General features: G+C 36.9%; 1 protein-coding gene across 2 annotated transcripts in view; it reads right to left on the bottom strand.

Moving 5' to 3' along the window:
• The window catches only part of LOC123868012 (netrin-B-like), a 167,653-nt gene extending 158,472 nt beyond the window's left edge, over nucleotides 1-9,181 (bottom strand). For both annotated transcript variants that reach the window (XM_045910342.1, XM_045910343.1), the window contains exon 1: nucleotides 8,118-9,181. In XM_045910342.1, the coding sequence (XP_045766298.1) occupies nucleotides 8,118-9,123 (1,006 nt within the window). In that variant the 5' untranslated portion in view covers nucleotides 9,124-9,181. The remainder of the gene's footprint in view (nucleotides 1-8,117) is intronic.
• Between the last annotated feature and the right edge of the window lie 6,374 nt (nucleotides 9,182-15,555).

The following is a 15,555-nucleotide window of genomic DNA, read 5'->3' as shown; positions in this document are numbered from 1 at the left end:
CCTGCTATGAAAAAAAACAAAATGTGTTATTTCTTGTACGATTGTACGGAACCCTTCGCGTGCGAGTCCCACTCGCGCTTGACCATTTTTATACTAGCTCTTCATTATAGTCGCAAAAACTTTTCAACCCCCCTTTCTCGTTGGCGGAAACTTCATCCCCAAGGACCGCTTAACTTACCAGTTTGAGGTAGATAACTTACTTTATGAGAAACAACAATATTTGGACTGACAAATAAACACCGTACTGCCACCCCTCTTCCCTGCCATAAAATATAACCATAATAATATACTTCCAAATGACATTTTGTAGATGTTTTTAAAGTTTTTGTTTTTAAAGGCAAACTTATTAAAATCCTAAAAAGGGTTACTAAAATGGCTAAAAACCTTGGGAATTAAATTCCCCTATACATTTTTAATAAAGAAGAATAAGCACCAGAAGATTTCGTTGTGGGGCTTCTTATCAGTTTAGGGAACCCTCGTAGCTATAGCTCTTAGATGATGAAAATAGTTATCAACTACAACTCACGGACCCAAAAGTAAGTTCGTTCTAAAATGAAAAGATCCAACAGACATATTTCAAACGAGGGCTTTGCCAACTCTCCTTGGTAGACAAAGGGTTTTCTGATGGGTCTGCCAATCCGCACTACGCCACTGTGATAGACTATGATGGCCTTAACTTTTTTCATCCTAAGACCCGTCCTCAGTATTGGGATCAGATGATAATATTGCTTCTTAGAAGTAGCTAAAGTTGTCTGCATTAGTAGACAAACAAACAAACATCCCACAAGACCGAATCTGGTTCAAACAAGAAATAATAGGATGAAATCTGAAACGTTTTGCTTGAAAGCGCAGTTAGAGTTTAAAAAACTGTGAGACGAGACGAGTTTTTATATCAACGCCAACGTCCGTTTATGGCAAAGTCAATTTGACCAATGCGTTTAGCAAGTTGCATATTTAGGAGCACCTGGTTAGGATCGGTATAATTAGAGTGGGTGGGTGATCGGATGTTCGGTGTTTGGTCACTCGTGGGCGAGCAGCTTTGGCCGTGAATGGGCGGAGAGTGGAGACGGAGTGACGCTGCGGTGGTCTGCGATATGTAGGTCGATAATGCTACATTAGGAATCGTGAGTTACCTACGGATTTTTTAATCCTAACTCGAATAAAAACGTTAGTTTGTCCATAGACTCGTGAGTCCGTTTACGTAGAGTTAGGCAAGTGTTCCACTTTCTAACTTTTAGGGTTCCGTTCCTCAAAAGGAAAAAAGGAACCCTTATAGGATCACTTCGTTGACTGTCTGGCTGTCCGTCTGTCGTGTCTGTCAAGAAAACCTCAGAGTCCAACTCGCACTTGGCCGGTTTTTTTAGGGTTCAAGACGGGAAGTATCCTATAGGTGATAGGTGATAGGTCTTGACACCTATAGGATACTTCCCGTCGACCTAGAATCATGAAATTTGGCAGCTAGGTAGGTCTTATAGCACAAGTTCAGGAATAAATCTGAAAACCGCGGTTTAGTGCATAGTATGTATTCGGATTTTCCTCTTTACTTGTGCTAAGACATTGCTATTTTCTACCTGCTAGATCAACGGGAAGTACCCTATAGGTTTTGATTCCTTTGACGGGTATTGACAGACAGACACACATAGGTACTTACAGACAGGCAGACAACGAACTGATCCTAAGAGTTTCCTTTTGAGGTACGGGACCTTTGAAAACTTAAATCCACGCCAATAAAGTCGCGGTAGCATTTCAATATTTACTATACGGTACCTAACTATTAGCAAGCTACTAGTAAGCTTTTCTTGACAGACTTAAAATATTGTTTATTTAGGATCATAATTAATTAGCTACACCTAATCCCATCTTAAATAAATACCTAACAAAATGCTAATCCCGAGGAATAATAAGAGATGATTTAAGGTTGTGTGGGTATAGCCAATAAACATAATATGTGCTATGATGGACAAATTTTACAGCTCAGCCCACGGGTTTGAATTCTTAGCGGATGTCATAATGACAGTAATAAGGAGTAGTCGTTAACTATCTATTACCATCGAATATAATGAGACGCAACCTGCAGTTTGTTTAGATTTCGTATTAACTTTTTGTATGCATGTTTTGGTGGGTACGCCCTTAATGATAGAGACTTGGTTTGTTTGAATGCGACTGTAATTTTCGTTAATCAGCATTGTTGTTCAGGTTATTGTTTGTTTTGACAAAGTGAAAGCGGTTTTACATTATTCGATCCGTAATTTTACTTATACTACTATAACGGATACTTCCCAAACATCACAAAAAAATTGAAATATGTTCATGAATATTAGTTCATTAAATTACATTATAGATGGCGCTGTCCGTATTTAACTTGCATCATCACATCACACTAATCACATATTATAAAGGCGAAAGTTTGTGTGTATGTTTGTTACTCCTTCACGCAAAAACTACTCGACGAATTTGGCTGAAATTTGGAATGGAGATAGGTAATATCTTGGATTAGCACATAGGTTACTTTTCATCCCGAAAAATCAAAGAGTTCCCACGGGATATCGAAAAACCTAAATCCATGCGGACGAAGTCGCGGGCATCAGCTAGTTGTACATAAAAGTGGTTGTATTATCTTGTACGATGGTGCAGAACCCCTCGTGTGCGAGTCCGACTTGCACTTCGCCGGTTTTTCGTACAATATCGTATAAGAGTAAAATAGTATACAAAAAATCGCGCTGTTGTGGAACGGTGATAAAAATAGCCACGCTTGCTGAACCATCGCTGATTCGTCGAGCAAAAAACTTAGCCAGCTGTCACCGAAGAAGCCGATCAAGCGCGAGGCTGTTTTATTTGCGCTATTACGCAGGGGAACTAATCTGTGAAAACTGGATGCAGAAAAGAATTTCATAAGAACTAATCTTTTAGGCCCAACGGGACCCTATTACTAGGCCTCCGCTGTCCGTCCGTCCGTCCGTCCGTCCGAATGTCTGTCAACGGGTTGTATCTTGTGAACCACAATAGGTAGACAGTTGAAATTTTCACACAACCTGTATTTCAATTGCCACTATAACTAAACAAATAATAAAAAGTTCACAAGTGTAAATTAAAAATTTATAACACCCCCGACAAGTGAAGGTTACAATAACTAGAAAAGAGCTGATAACTTTCTAACCGATTTTCTTGGATTATAGCTAAGAACACTCTCGATCAAGCCAACTTTCAAACAAAAAAAACGAAATTAAAATCGGTTCATTAGTTTAGGAGCTACGATGCCACAAACAGATACCCAGATACACACGCCAAACTTATAACACCCCTCTTTTTGGGTCGGGGGTTAAAAACAGATTTAATAAATATCCAAGAGTTTAGAAAACCTGTTGAGCACTAAATTAAATACTTTTATTTAACAGCTTAGCTGTTATAAAAATGATCAATACAAGTGTAAATTAAAAATTTATGACACCCCCGACAAGTGAAGTTACAGTAACTAGAAAAGACCGAAAAGACCTGATAACTTTCAAACGGCTGAACCGATTTTCTTGGACTATTCCGCGCCTACGATCCAAAGTATCAGAGTTTTCCAAAACATCATTTTCAAATAAATAATTATGTATCAAGGCAACGTCCATCTTGACAGCTTGACATTTGTCAATTGACATAATATTAAGGACCTAACGGTTATGTAACCTTCTCTTCTACAAGAAAACTAGAAAAGAGCTGATAACTCTTAAACGGCTGCACCAATTTTTTTGGGTTATAGCTAAGAACACTCTCGATCAAGCCACCTTTCAAACAAAAAAAAAACTAAATTAAAATCGGTTCATTCGTTTAGGCGCTACGATGCCACAGACAGATACACAGATACACAGATACACAGATACACAGATACACAGACACACAGATACACAGATACACACGTCAAACTTATAACACCCCTCTTTTTGGGTCGGGGGTTAAAAACATCTATTTTGTATAAACAAGTGCCTATTACTAATAGGTAACTTTTAGTTCCAATCTGTAATTTAAATTTTCGCTGAGTTTTGATTGTTAAGTTTTTGCTACATGAATTTTTATTGCTAAGTAATGACTTTAGGGGCTCAGTTAAAGTTTACGGCAAAGAAAAAGTTTGATGGATTCAAAATGAATTCCAATTTTCTTCATTATACATATTTTCAAAAAGCATGTTCCTTAAATAATCCCTTTTTTACTTTAAAGAAGTAATAATTACTTCTACTGCTCATATTCAGTACACTGTACACATATCTACGAACGTCCATTGTTATAATACGAGTATTATTTTGATGCTTTTCGTAAATTATATACCTACTTTGGCATGGTTTTTAGATTTTATTTTAGTTTAACTATTGTGTATGCGAATTCAGTTATTTAGTAGATATCCTGGTATAGTAAACTATTCATGAAATATCGTTTTTAATATTGAATAAACAAAATAAAATATTTTTAAATATTGAAGAGGTTAAAAAAGCTGTGCCTACACTTCTGATCAAAATCATTTTTTTCGTTAATCGGGACGTTTTTGGCTTACTAAATAGAATTCTCAACTCGCTTCTAAGCAAAACGGTCCAAAACTGTGCTAAAATTGAGTACACGGTAAAATTACAGGAAAGTTTCAATAGATTCCATTCAGTTTTTTGAATGAAAGCTATTGAAACTTTACTGTGAAATTTCATTTCATGTAATAAGGTTACACGCTTTTTTCGCCAGCTCCAAAATTGCAGTATAACTCCAACATTCGTTAATGATTTTATTTCTTCTATCCCATATAAAAAGTATAAAATGGCTTTCAAATAAAATCAGTTCCAATACAGTTATTTTCTATAACTTTATGTTTAATTTATCAAAGCTTGTATGTTTAGATTGGACTAGTATTTGCTTAATCAGCGTTTGTAAATTTAATTTGCTAATTGATACCCACCGTTAGATTTTATTTCATTTAGAAGCGAAGGGGCTATAAATTTTAATTAATTTCGGATAAAGTTTGATTTATTCGCTTTTGTACTAACTTAATGTTTATTTTACTGCTTTCTGTCGAAATAGTATTTAATTAGTTTCTTTTGGTATTTTTATTGATATTTACAATTTATCAATTTTAAAACATTGGTAAGTAAATCGTCACGATGCTTAAACTATAAGAAAATAATTAATGTAACCTACTATGATTTACGCTCCTTAGAAATCATATTCTAAACTTCCTCATGTAAGTCTGATGAATTCGGACCGCTTTTTATCATCGATGTAGGGTTCTTGAACATGTAAAAGATTGACTTTAGAATGAGCTTTGAATTTCATTGTATTTTAACTTATGTAAAAGCAATTCAAAAACTTGCTATGGAATTTTCAAACAAATCGAAGAAAAATTGTTTAAAGAACTTTGCATCTATCAATTATTGAATCTACAACCATTAATATAAAGGAGAGAAACCGGAAATAATGCAATTCAAATGCATAATTACTAAGTAAATAGGAACGTTGCGATGTACACAAAATAAGTTAACAAATATTTTAATTCCGATAACAGATACAAAGTATTCGTTGTATTTGTCTCCAAATGTATATAAATACAGTGGAGGAGATAAGGAAGAACAGATTTATAATAAGTTGAACGCGAGAAGATAACGCGGACTTTTATTGCCCTCCGTAGAGACGAGTTAGAGGCCTATCTAATCCTTATTACACTTTAAAATTCAAATACAGACTCTTAAATTACGCTTTGTTTAAACTTAAATAGACTATCAGAAACTTTTTTTGAACAAATTGCACTTATGTGATGCTTGTGTATTTATTTTATTAACCCCCGACCCAAAAAGAAGTTATAAGTTTGACGTGTGTATCTGTGTATCTGTCTGTGGCATCGTAGCTCCTAAGACCTAAACTAATGAACCGATTTTTTAGTTTTTTCGTTTGAAAGGTGGCTTGATCGGGAGTGTTCTTGGCTATAATCCAAGAAAATCGGTTCAGCCGTTTGAAAGTTATCAGCTCTTTTCTAGTTACTGTAACCTTCACTTGTCGGGGGTGTTATTAATTTTTAATTTACACTTGCTGTAGAATGTAACTAGAATATTGAATATACCGTCAAAAAACTTGTAGTTTAGACTTTAGATAAAACTTGTTAGGAATATGAGATTTTGGATTTGGATAATAATGGATTTATGAATATTTATATCGATTTTACGATTTATACGGCTATGGATATCTGATAGTTTCAATTACAGTTAAAAACCTTTATTATATTATTCTGGTTTAGACAAAGAATGCCACAATGCGCTAGATTCTGTATAGAATTTTTAGATGTTCAATAAAATAATAGAAAGTGTGATTCTTCTGTGTTACTTTTGTATAGTTAACTAGACCGGAAACTACTAAAGTCATCGATGTACTAAAATAAAGTGCTGCCACCGAGACAGCTAAGATTTTTGATAATAATCGAAAGTTTTGATAGTCAAATGCTGGGTTTAGTTCTCCAAATCTCTTTTGTTTCAACAGAACTTTTCTATCTTTATCATTTTCAGTTTTCGCATCACCAAACCATCTTAATCTTTCTGCAACATCAAAAGTAATTTAACATAATTTTGAAGCAATATTTCTGAGAGACCTTGAAGGTACAAAAAGTCGGGAGAGGCATTTTCAGTCCTCAGACCTCTTGATTACTGTCAATTACTAAACTGGTTTTGATGCGTACATTCAGAACTTATGTCACTGAGTGTTAGTTCACTATAAACACTTAGTTTAACCTCAGTTACATAATATAGAAGTTTTGATAGAGGCTTATTACATTGTTGTAGATTATCTTCAAACAGAGTTTAATCAAAACTTCATGTTCATGTGGGTTGTATATTGTTTCATTCGTTTTCAAGAAAATTACGACGATCTTTGAATGCATATCGGTTTTTTAACCCCCGACCAAAAAAGAGGGGTGTTATAAGTTTGACGTGTGTATCTGTGTATCTGTGTGTCTGTGTATCTGTGTATCTGTGTATCTGTCTGTGGCATCGTAGCGCCTAAACGAATGAACCGATTTTAATTAAGTTTTTTTTGTGTTCTTAGCTATAATCTAAAAAATTTGGTTCAGCCGTTTAAGGGTTATCAGCTCTTTTCTAGTTTTCTTGTAGAAAAGAAGGTTAGATAACCGTTAGGTTCATAATATTATGTCAATAGACAAATGTCAAGCTGTCAAGATGGACGTTGCCTAAATACATAATTATTTATTTGAAAATGATGTTTTGGAAAACTCAGATACTTTGGATCGTCGGGGGTGTTATAAATTTTTAATTTACACTTGTTCAAAGTAGCTGTCTTCAGTTGGTACTACTATACTTTCATTTGTATCTTATTAAGGTAAAGACAAAAAATTGTTGTTGAAAGTCCTTTTCAGGCATCCGAAATTTTCCTTTGAACTTTTCTCAACTCTCAAAAGGCACTCACTGTAAAACTTTCGCGAACATTTTCTTTTCTCCAAAGGGTTAGAATCGTAAAACCAGTTTAAAAAAACTCTTTTCTCAACAGTATATTGGCTGGCGTAACCTGTCAAAATATAATTGATAGAGTGCTACATTTTCACCAGATTTCCCATATCAGTACAGATTTCTTATTATGCGTGTCCAAAATAGGACGTCGTTTTTAACTTGTATCTGCTTGTATCTTGCAATCTCTTTAAATATGGAATAGCTTAGAATATAAAATAACAAGCCAAGCAACGCGGAAATACACGTTTAAATAGCATTCAAGTACCAAGGCTTAGATAAAACCTATGGATAAGGCTTTGAATTCTAAATCTTCCGCGTTGAGGTCCTGAAAACGAATATAATTTTCACAAAACCTGGGCAATTGCATACTTATGAGTGCCTTTTGCGACGCATCGGAAAAAATAGAGTCATAATTTTGACCATCACACGCAGAAAGATCATTTGTGATGAGCAAAGAGAAGAAGTCGGTGGAAAAAGAAAGTCGTGACTTAGATAAAACCAAGTAAAAGACAGGAAATTATGTGACGACATGATGACCAACCTCCAATAATGGAGATGTACAAGAAGAAAAGTACGTATTATTGCCACAAATAATTCATTAATGATAAAATTTTATACAAAAAATACATTGTTGCTCAAGTCACAAACCTTTGCATTCATTGGCGTCGCGCGCCGTCGCTCGTCCCCACGGTCTGTCGAAGTGAAACGGCTTGCATCTCTCGCAGTCTCTTCCAGCGGTGTTGTGCTTGCAGTCACACGCTAACTGAACCTGACTCTCCTCTGCCTTTGCAGGAATACATCTTGACGCGTGTCCGTTGCACTTGCACCGACCACCGACCGCAAAATCCGACACAGCGTAATGCTGAGTCCCAGCCGCTGCCTGCTTCTTATTGTCCACCTCATCCCCTTCATTCACCATGTGGAGGCGATTGAAAACAACCCGTACGTCAGTTGCAGTCACCCAATCTTGCAGAACAGGAGATATATCGAAGTTAGCAGCACTCGGACGCCCTTCCAGCGTACTAAACGCTAATCTGGCTCCACCGGAATTCTCCCCGGCCAATCTATGGGAATCTGAACATCTAGCTTCCTGCTCGTTCGCCGCGGTCACAGTAGCTTTATTCGGCCGCCCGTACACGCGTCTGCATTGACTCGAATAGAACTGAAAAGGTTGCCAAGTGACCCCGTAGTCAGCGCTCTTGTATATCGCCACGGAATCAGGACGGGCTGCTTTGGGACAGAATTGTAAACTGACATAGGTTAGCTCATACTTTTTTCCTAAGGACAGGGTTAGGGAGACGTTGTCTGGAGGGGAATCGTAGGAAGCCGGGGCTAGAGCGGCAGATCTCCAGCAGGTGACGTCGTGAGGGTTGTTCAAGTCTGTCAGATGGGTAGGGGGATGCCTTCGGTCCGAGCGTGCGGCATCGCAAACTCGGCAAGCATTTTCCGGGTTCTGATCTCCCGGTGGGTCGCACAGACGTTCGGGGCCTCGTCTTCCGCATATGGAGGATGCGATGACAGGGTTTCCGAAGGCTGCGTTGACGAAGTCCGGGATGCAGCGCCTCGGGCGACCCTCCTCGTAGCAAGGGTCGGGCGGAGAGGCCGCGAGGGCGAGGGCCGCGGTGGCGAGGAAGGCCACGGCGCGGGCGGGCATGTCACTCACTCGTCACTCACTCGCGATGCGCGGAACTCAGCGACGCAACCTCACCGGTCGGAAGTCGCCGGCAGACTAAAGCGGGGAGCTTTGAGTTGAGAGCTTACGACCTACGGCGTACGGCGTACGGCGTACGGGCCGCGGTACGCGATAGGCGACTTTTGTTAGTGAAAGTTTTTTCACCACGCGCACGGATTTTATCTCGCATTTATTATTTTACTATTAAAATACGAAACGTTCTGAATGTTTACAGGCTGATGTTGAATACGTTATAACTTGTGGCTGTAGTAAAAGCTTTTCATATGTTTTATAAATGGAAATAGTCTCTACAAATGTGTTAATTTGTCTTACAAACGAGCTTTTTACTGCGGTAGAGTTCATTAACTTACGAATACTGATGATTTAAATAGTGAATCGTTTATGTTTACTGCATTTCGATAATTCTGAATCTTGAATTAACTTTCTATAATATTAGCTGTACTAAAGTTAGTAGATAAATAGGAGAATTTATAAATCTTGTAGTTATTCTTACGTAAATTCAGAAAGTAATTTTTTTACCATCTCTAGACCCAAGTGTGGTTAGGTAATTTTTAATTCGAATCAAAACTCTTTCTAATTTCTTCCAAATTGATTGTACTTGACAGAAATGATCTAAAATTGCAACTAACCAAATTGCATTCAGATTTACACTGTAATGAAATCCATGTTATGACTTTGTCCCTATTTATGTAGTAAAATTATTTTTTGCAGTTTATTATGAACCCAGTTGGCTGTGGGATAAATGCGAGGTCCTTTCACGAGAATTGGAAGAATGCGTGCATACCTGCGTGTAATTCGTTTACACAGTTTGGTTTTTACGCGAACTTGCGTCGAGGGGGCCAAAGCTTTGATAAGGTCCGACCTTCGGTTTCCCATAATTACACCCACCTAACCATAAGTTTTTGTATGTTTTGCGTTCTGTAGACCTATTTCTAATTAGGTATGTCTATTCTCTTGAATCATACCTAACTATCTCTAGGTTGTATAATTCAGTTAAACTGTGAAAATTGCAAAAACAGCGGTGAGCCTAATATAGTATAGGTATACGACGTTGGTCTCCTATTCGGGAGTCCAGGGTTCGAAGGTGCGTTTTAAGCAATTAAATATAATTTGCTTTAACATCGAAAGAAACATGAAGAAGGGGAAGGAAAACTGAGAGTTCTCCGTAATTTTTTCAAAGGCGTGTTGAAAGATCTCAATTGTCGACCCATCGCCGACGCACTGCTGAACTTATCTTCTCAGAATGAGAAAGGTAAAGCTCATCATGGATCAGCTGTCTGGGCACACACTTGAGAACATTACGGAGAGTTCTCAAGCATCGGTTTCCTCACCATTTTTTCCTTTATCGTTATACTAGCTGATGCCCGCAGCTTCGCCCGCGTGGATTTAGGTTTTTAGAAATCCCGTGGGAATTCTTTGATAAAATTTCCGGGATAAAAAGTAGCCTATGTGCTAATCCAGGATATTATCTATCTCCATTCCAAATTTCAGCCAAATCCGTCCAGTAGTTTTTGCGTGAAGGAGTAACAAACATACACACACACACACACACACACACATACAAACTTTCGCTTTTATAATATTAGTGTGAAGTGTGATACTAAAAGATAACTGATACTTTATTGCTTAAAACGCGTATAACTCCGAAAAGTTACAGTTGCTTGCCCGGGATCAACCCCCGGACATTTTAGACGCCTGAGATATAAGTATTAATTTCTTGTTGTAATGAAAGAAACATTCAGAGGAGAAATTAACACTTAAACCAAATTACATTCTTTGTTAGACCAAACAAAACGTGGCAGCGCAGAACCAAGACAAAACATAATTAATACAAAAGACACATTTGTGGTATTGTACGCGCTTTGTTAATGAAATCTTTGCCCTTTGTCGACTTGCAGCATAACTCGGTAACCGTCTGCTTCCCTCACAATGCGAAAGTCAACGAACGCGTACATGTATATATTAGGATCAACACAGACATCAGACAAATAGAGCCTCGATAGCTCAACAGTTGAGGAGCGGACTGAATTTCGAAAGGTTGGCGGTTCAGCCTCTCCTAGCACAAGCTTATACGTTTATTTGGAAGGAAAAGAGGAGTATTAGTCATGATTCAGCATGGCTAATATTCTTTTTAGAAAAAAAAGGGTTTAGTCAAAATAGCTTACCCACTCCGACTTCACTTAGGTTGAATTTCTAAATATAATTAACGTCTTATCATCGATGTATAGATTTATCGTGTGTTGCGCTACAGCTTGCCTTCTAATCATGCACTTTGTGCAGACCTCAAGCTAGATTTAAAATGCAAAGATAGATAAGGCGCTTTTTATCACTGTAGTTTTTAGACAGTTTTGTCGCATATCTGCACTATCCTCACACATGTACGTACAGTGCAGATCTAACAATGGGTGTAATGGCAGTCATTACGCAAATGTGCGCGAGGAGAGACAATGCGCGACCTAGGACGCGGCGCAAGGTTCCACATTTGTAGCTCTCTGCATAAAAGGAGCCTACAATCGCTGAAATGCCCCTAAAAGGGGACATTTTCATTGACAGACATCTACACATACAATACAATATCTAGGTGCACAAAGTTGCTTCTGCACTTACGATCTGCATGAAATTCAGAACCATTACATTCTATTTTTAACCCCCGACCCAAAAAGACGGGTGTTATAAGTTTGACGTGTGTATCTGTGTATCTGTCTGTGGCATCGTAACTCCTAAACAGATTTTAATTTAGTTTTTTTTGTTTGAAAGGTGGCTTGATCGAGAGTGTTCTTAGCTATAATCCAAGAAAATCGGTTGAGCCGTTTGAAAATTATCAGCTCTTTTCTAGTTACTGTAACCTTCACTTGTCGGGGGTGTTATAAATTTTTAATTTACACTTGTTCAACTTTAAACTGTTTATAGTAGTTATGTAAGACTTGGATAGATGCTTTCGAAATGTGGTGCTGGAGGCGAATGCTACGAATACGGTGAACGGCCTAGGTCGGGGATTCGATCCCGGGCTCGCATCTCTAACTTTTCGAAGTTATATGTGTTTTAGAAACCGGTCAAGTGCGAGTCAGACTCGCGCACCGAGGGTTTCGTACTCGGGTATTTTTTCCGACATTGTGCACGATAAATCAAAAACCATTATATTAATTATATTATATTAATAAAATTCTTTTTTAAAATACCTACCTACCTGCCAAATTTCATGATTCTGGATCAACGGGAAACTTACCCGTTGATCTTGACAGACACGACAGATGGATAGACACACAACAAAGTGATCCTATAAGGGTTCCGTTTTTCTTTTTCAAGTACGGAACCCTAAAAATTAAAAAAAAACACTTGCTATAACGGGCAAGGAAAACATCGTGAGGAAACCTGCATGCCTGAGATTTCTCCATTATGCTCTCAAAGGTGCGTGAAGTCTGCCAATCCAGCAGTGGGCCGGCAATGGGTTGTAATGCTGATGAACGTTAACTTGTAAACTTAGGACCCTCAGGACTCCGAATAAAAAAGTCGGATTAAAATATACGCACATTAATCTAATAAACAATTGGAGCAGGCTCTCTGGAGCACCTCTCCCGGGATATGGAGGGGGAGGGGGGCGTACAGCCGGAAGTGACTAATTACCGCTGTCCAGATAAGGGTAGCTATATAATTACTTTTTTCGATAGTACTGTCGCGCGTTTCATTCTTATAGATGTATTTATTTTGATCGAGTATAATATAATTTTATTAATTTAGCGATGATAGCCTAGTATTTAAGACTTTGGCCTCCTATGTAAGGAGAAAGGGCCGGGTCTGATCCTGGTAACGCGCTAATTTTCAAGCAAATACGTGGTTTTAACCCCCGACCCAAAAAGCGGGGTGTTTATTTATTTATTTATTTTATTTTACATCTAATGGAACGGCAGTGCCACTTACACGAACTAGATGATTATTATACAAATACAAAAAGAAAAAAAAAAAGGTAAAGCTAGAACAAAATATGTTACAATAAAAGATTTTAAATTCTGAATGTGTTATAAGTTTGACGTGTGTATCTGTGTATCTGTGTGTCTGTGTATCTGTGTATCTGTGTATCTGTGTATCTGTGAACCGATTTTAATTTACTTTTTTTTGTTTGAAAGGTGGCTTGATCTAGAGTGTTCTTAGCTATAATCCAAAAAAATTGGTTCAGCCGTTTAAGAGTTATCAGCTCTTTACTAGTTTTCTTGTAGAAAAGAAGGTTAGATAACCGTTAGGTTCATAATATTATGTCAATTGACAAAATATGTCAAGCTGTTAAGATGGACGTTGCCTAAATACATAATTATTTATTTGAAAATGATGTTTTGGAAAACTCAGATACTTTAGATCGTAGGCGCGGAATAGTCCAAGAAAATCAGTTCAGCCTTTTGAAAGTTATCAGGTCTTTTCGGTCTTTTCTAGTTACTGTAACCTTCATTTGTCGGGGGTGTTATAAATTTTTAATTTACACTTGTTAAGTAACTGTTTGCCATGGTGAAGGAAAACATTGTAAGGAAACCCGCGTGAGAGTTCTTTATAAAGTTCTCAAAGGTATCTGTATGAAGTTTGCCAATATGCACTTATTTTATTTTTAAAAAAATTCGCGTAGGTTCTACTTTGTTTGCGAGTTAAAAAAAAAACTAATGGCAGAAAATGCTTGGCAGCATTATATATGGAGTATCGTGGGTTTAATGAAAACTGCCATCCCAGGTTGGTCCGCTTGCATCTTAGAGCTAACTTATATCTGCTAAGTTTGCCCTTTTCCACCAATCTACAAATTTAATTTGAAAGAAACCTACCATTTTAATTAAAAAGATAAGAAAAATAATATTTAAAAATTCTGTACTTGAATGTACCTACAGAACACACGGCCTTTGCAAAGTTCATTGTAATAATGTTTTGTTGAACATTTTCCAATTAATTAGGTATATTTATTTCCAAACAATATTATTAATACAAAATGTAAATTGGGAGTTCTGCTTTTGACTGTACGTAGCCCGCGGCGATATGCCTTGATGCGTGTAATATCTACTTAATTTTTGTTTTGTTGAAAATTATATCGCAATCAATACTTTTGTTAACCCCCGACCCAAAAGAGGGGTGTTATAAGTTTGACGTGTGTATCTGTGTATCTGTCTGTGGCATGGTAGCTCCTAAACGAATTAACCGATTTTAATTTAGTTTTTTTGTTTGAAAGGTGGCTTGATCGAGAGTTTTCTTAGCTATAATCCAAGAAAATCGGTTCAGTCGTTTGAAAGTTATCAGCTCTTTTCTAGTTACTGTAACCTTCACTTGTCGGGGGTGTTATAAATTTTTCAAGACAGTACAGGAATAAATCTGAAAACCACGAATTTGTGGTTACATCATTAAAAAAATTAAAATGTGTTTCAATTTTCAAAGTAAGATAGCTATACCAAGTGGGATATCGTATGAAAGGGCTTTACCTGTATATTCTAAAACAGATTTTCATTTATTTTTACGTATAATAGTTTTTGATTTATCGTACAAAATGTTGAAAAAAATACCGAGCACGGAACCCTTAGTGCGCGAGTCTGACTCGCACTTGGCCGGGTTTTTTTCTCTCGTCTGTTAAAGATACCTAGATATTATAAGCTTTGCTACCCAACTTCTTTCATATTATAATTTAAATAGATATAAGGGTAATATAGTAAACAAAGTTAATTGGATATTGTACAGAATATAATGAGCTTTAATATTACTTATCGGATTAAATTTAAATGGCTTTTATCGCTTTAATTTATAAGTAATGCGGGTAGTTGGAACAAGCAATGGCAATTGTGATAAACGATGAAGCTTTTAAATATTAAAACGGTTATAATTTAATTTTAATGTTTCTCAGGTTGATTTGTATTGTAATTTAAATAATATAAACTACAGATTAATATACTTGTACCTATTCTTTACTCGTTTGGTCAAATGAGTCAATTTTTTACTCTAACTAACTATTATATATGCAAAAACTTCACTTTTTGCTTTTTAACCCCCGACCCAAAAAGAGGGGTGTTATAAGTTTGACGTGTGTATCTGTGTATCTGTGTGTCTGTGTATCTGTGTATCTGTGTATCTGTGTATCTGTGTATCTGTCTGTGGCATCGTAGCGCCTAAACGAATGAACCGATTTTAATTTAGTTTTTTTTTGTTTGAAAGGTGGCTTGATCGAGAGTGTTCTTAGCTATAATCTAAAAAAATTGGTTCAGCCGTTTAAGAGTTATCAGCTCTTTTCTAGTTTTCTTGTAGCAAAGAAGGTTAGATAACCGTTAGGTTCATAATATTATGTCAATAGACAAATGTCAAGCTGTCAAGATGGACGTTGCCTAAATACATAATTATTTATTTGAAAATGATGTTTTGGAAAACTCAAATACTTTG

Source organism: Maniola jurtina, chromosome 9 (genome assembly GCF_905333055.1).
Source record: "Maniola jurtina chromosome 9, ilManJurt1.1, whole genome shotgun sequence".
NCBI lineage: Eukaryota > Metazoa > Arthropoda > Insecta > Lepidoptera > Nymphalidae > Maniola > Maniola jurtina.
This window is presented reverse-complemented; position numbering and strand designations above follow the sequence as displayed.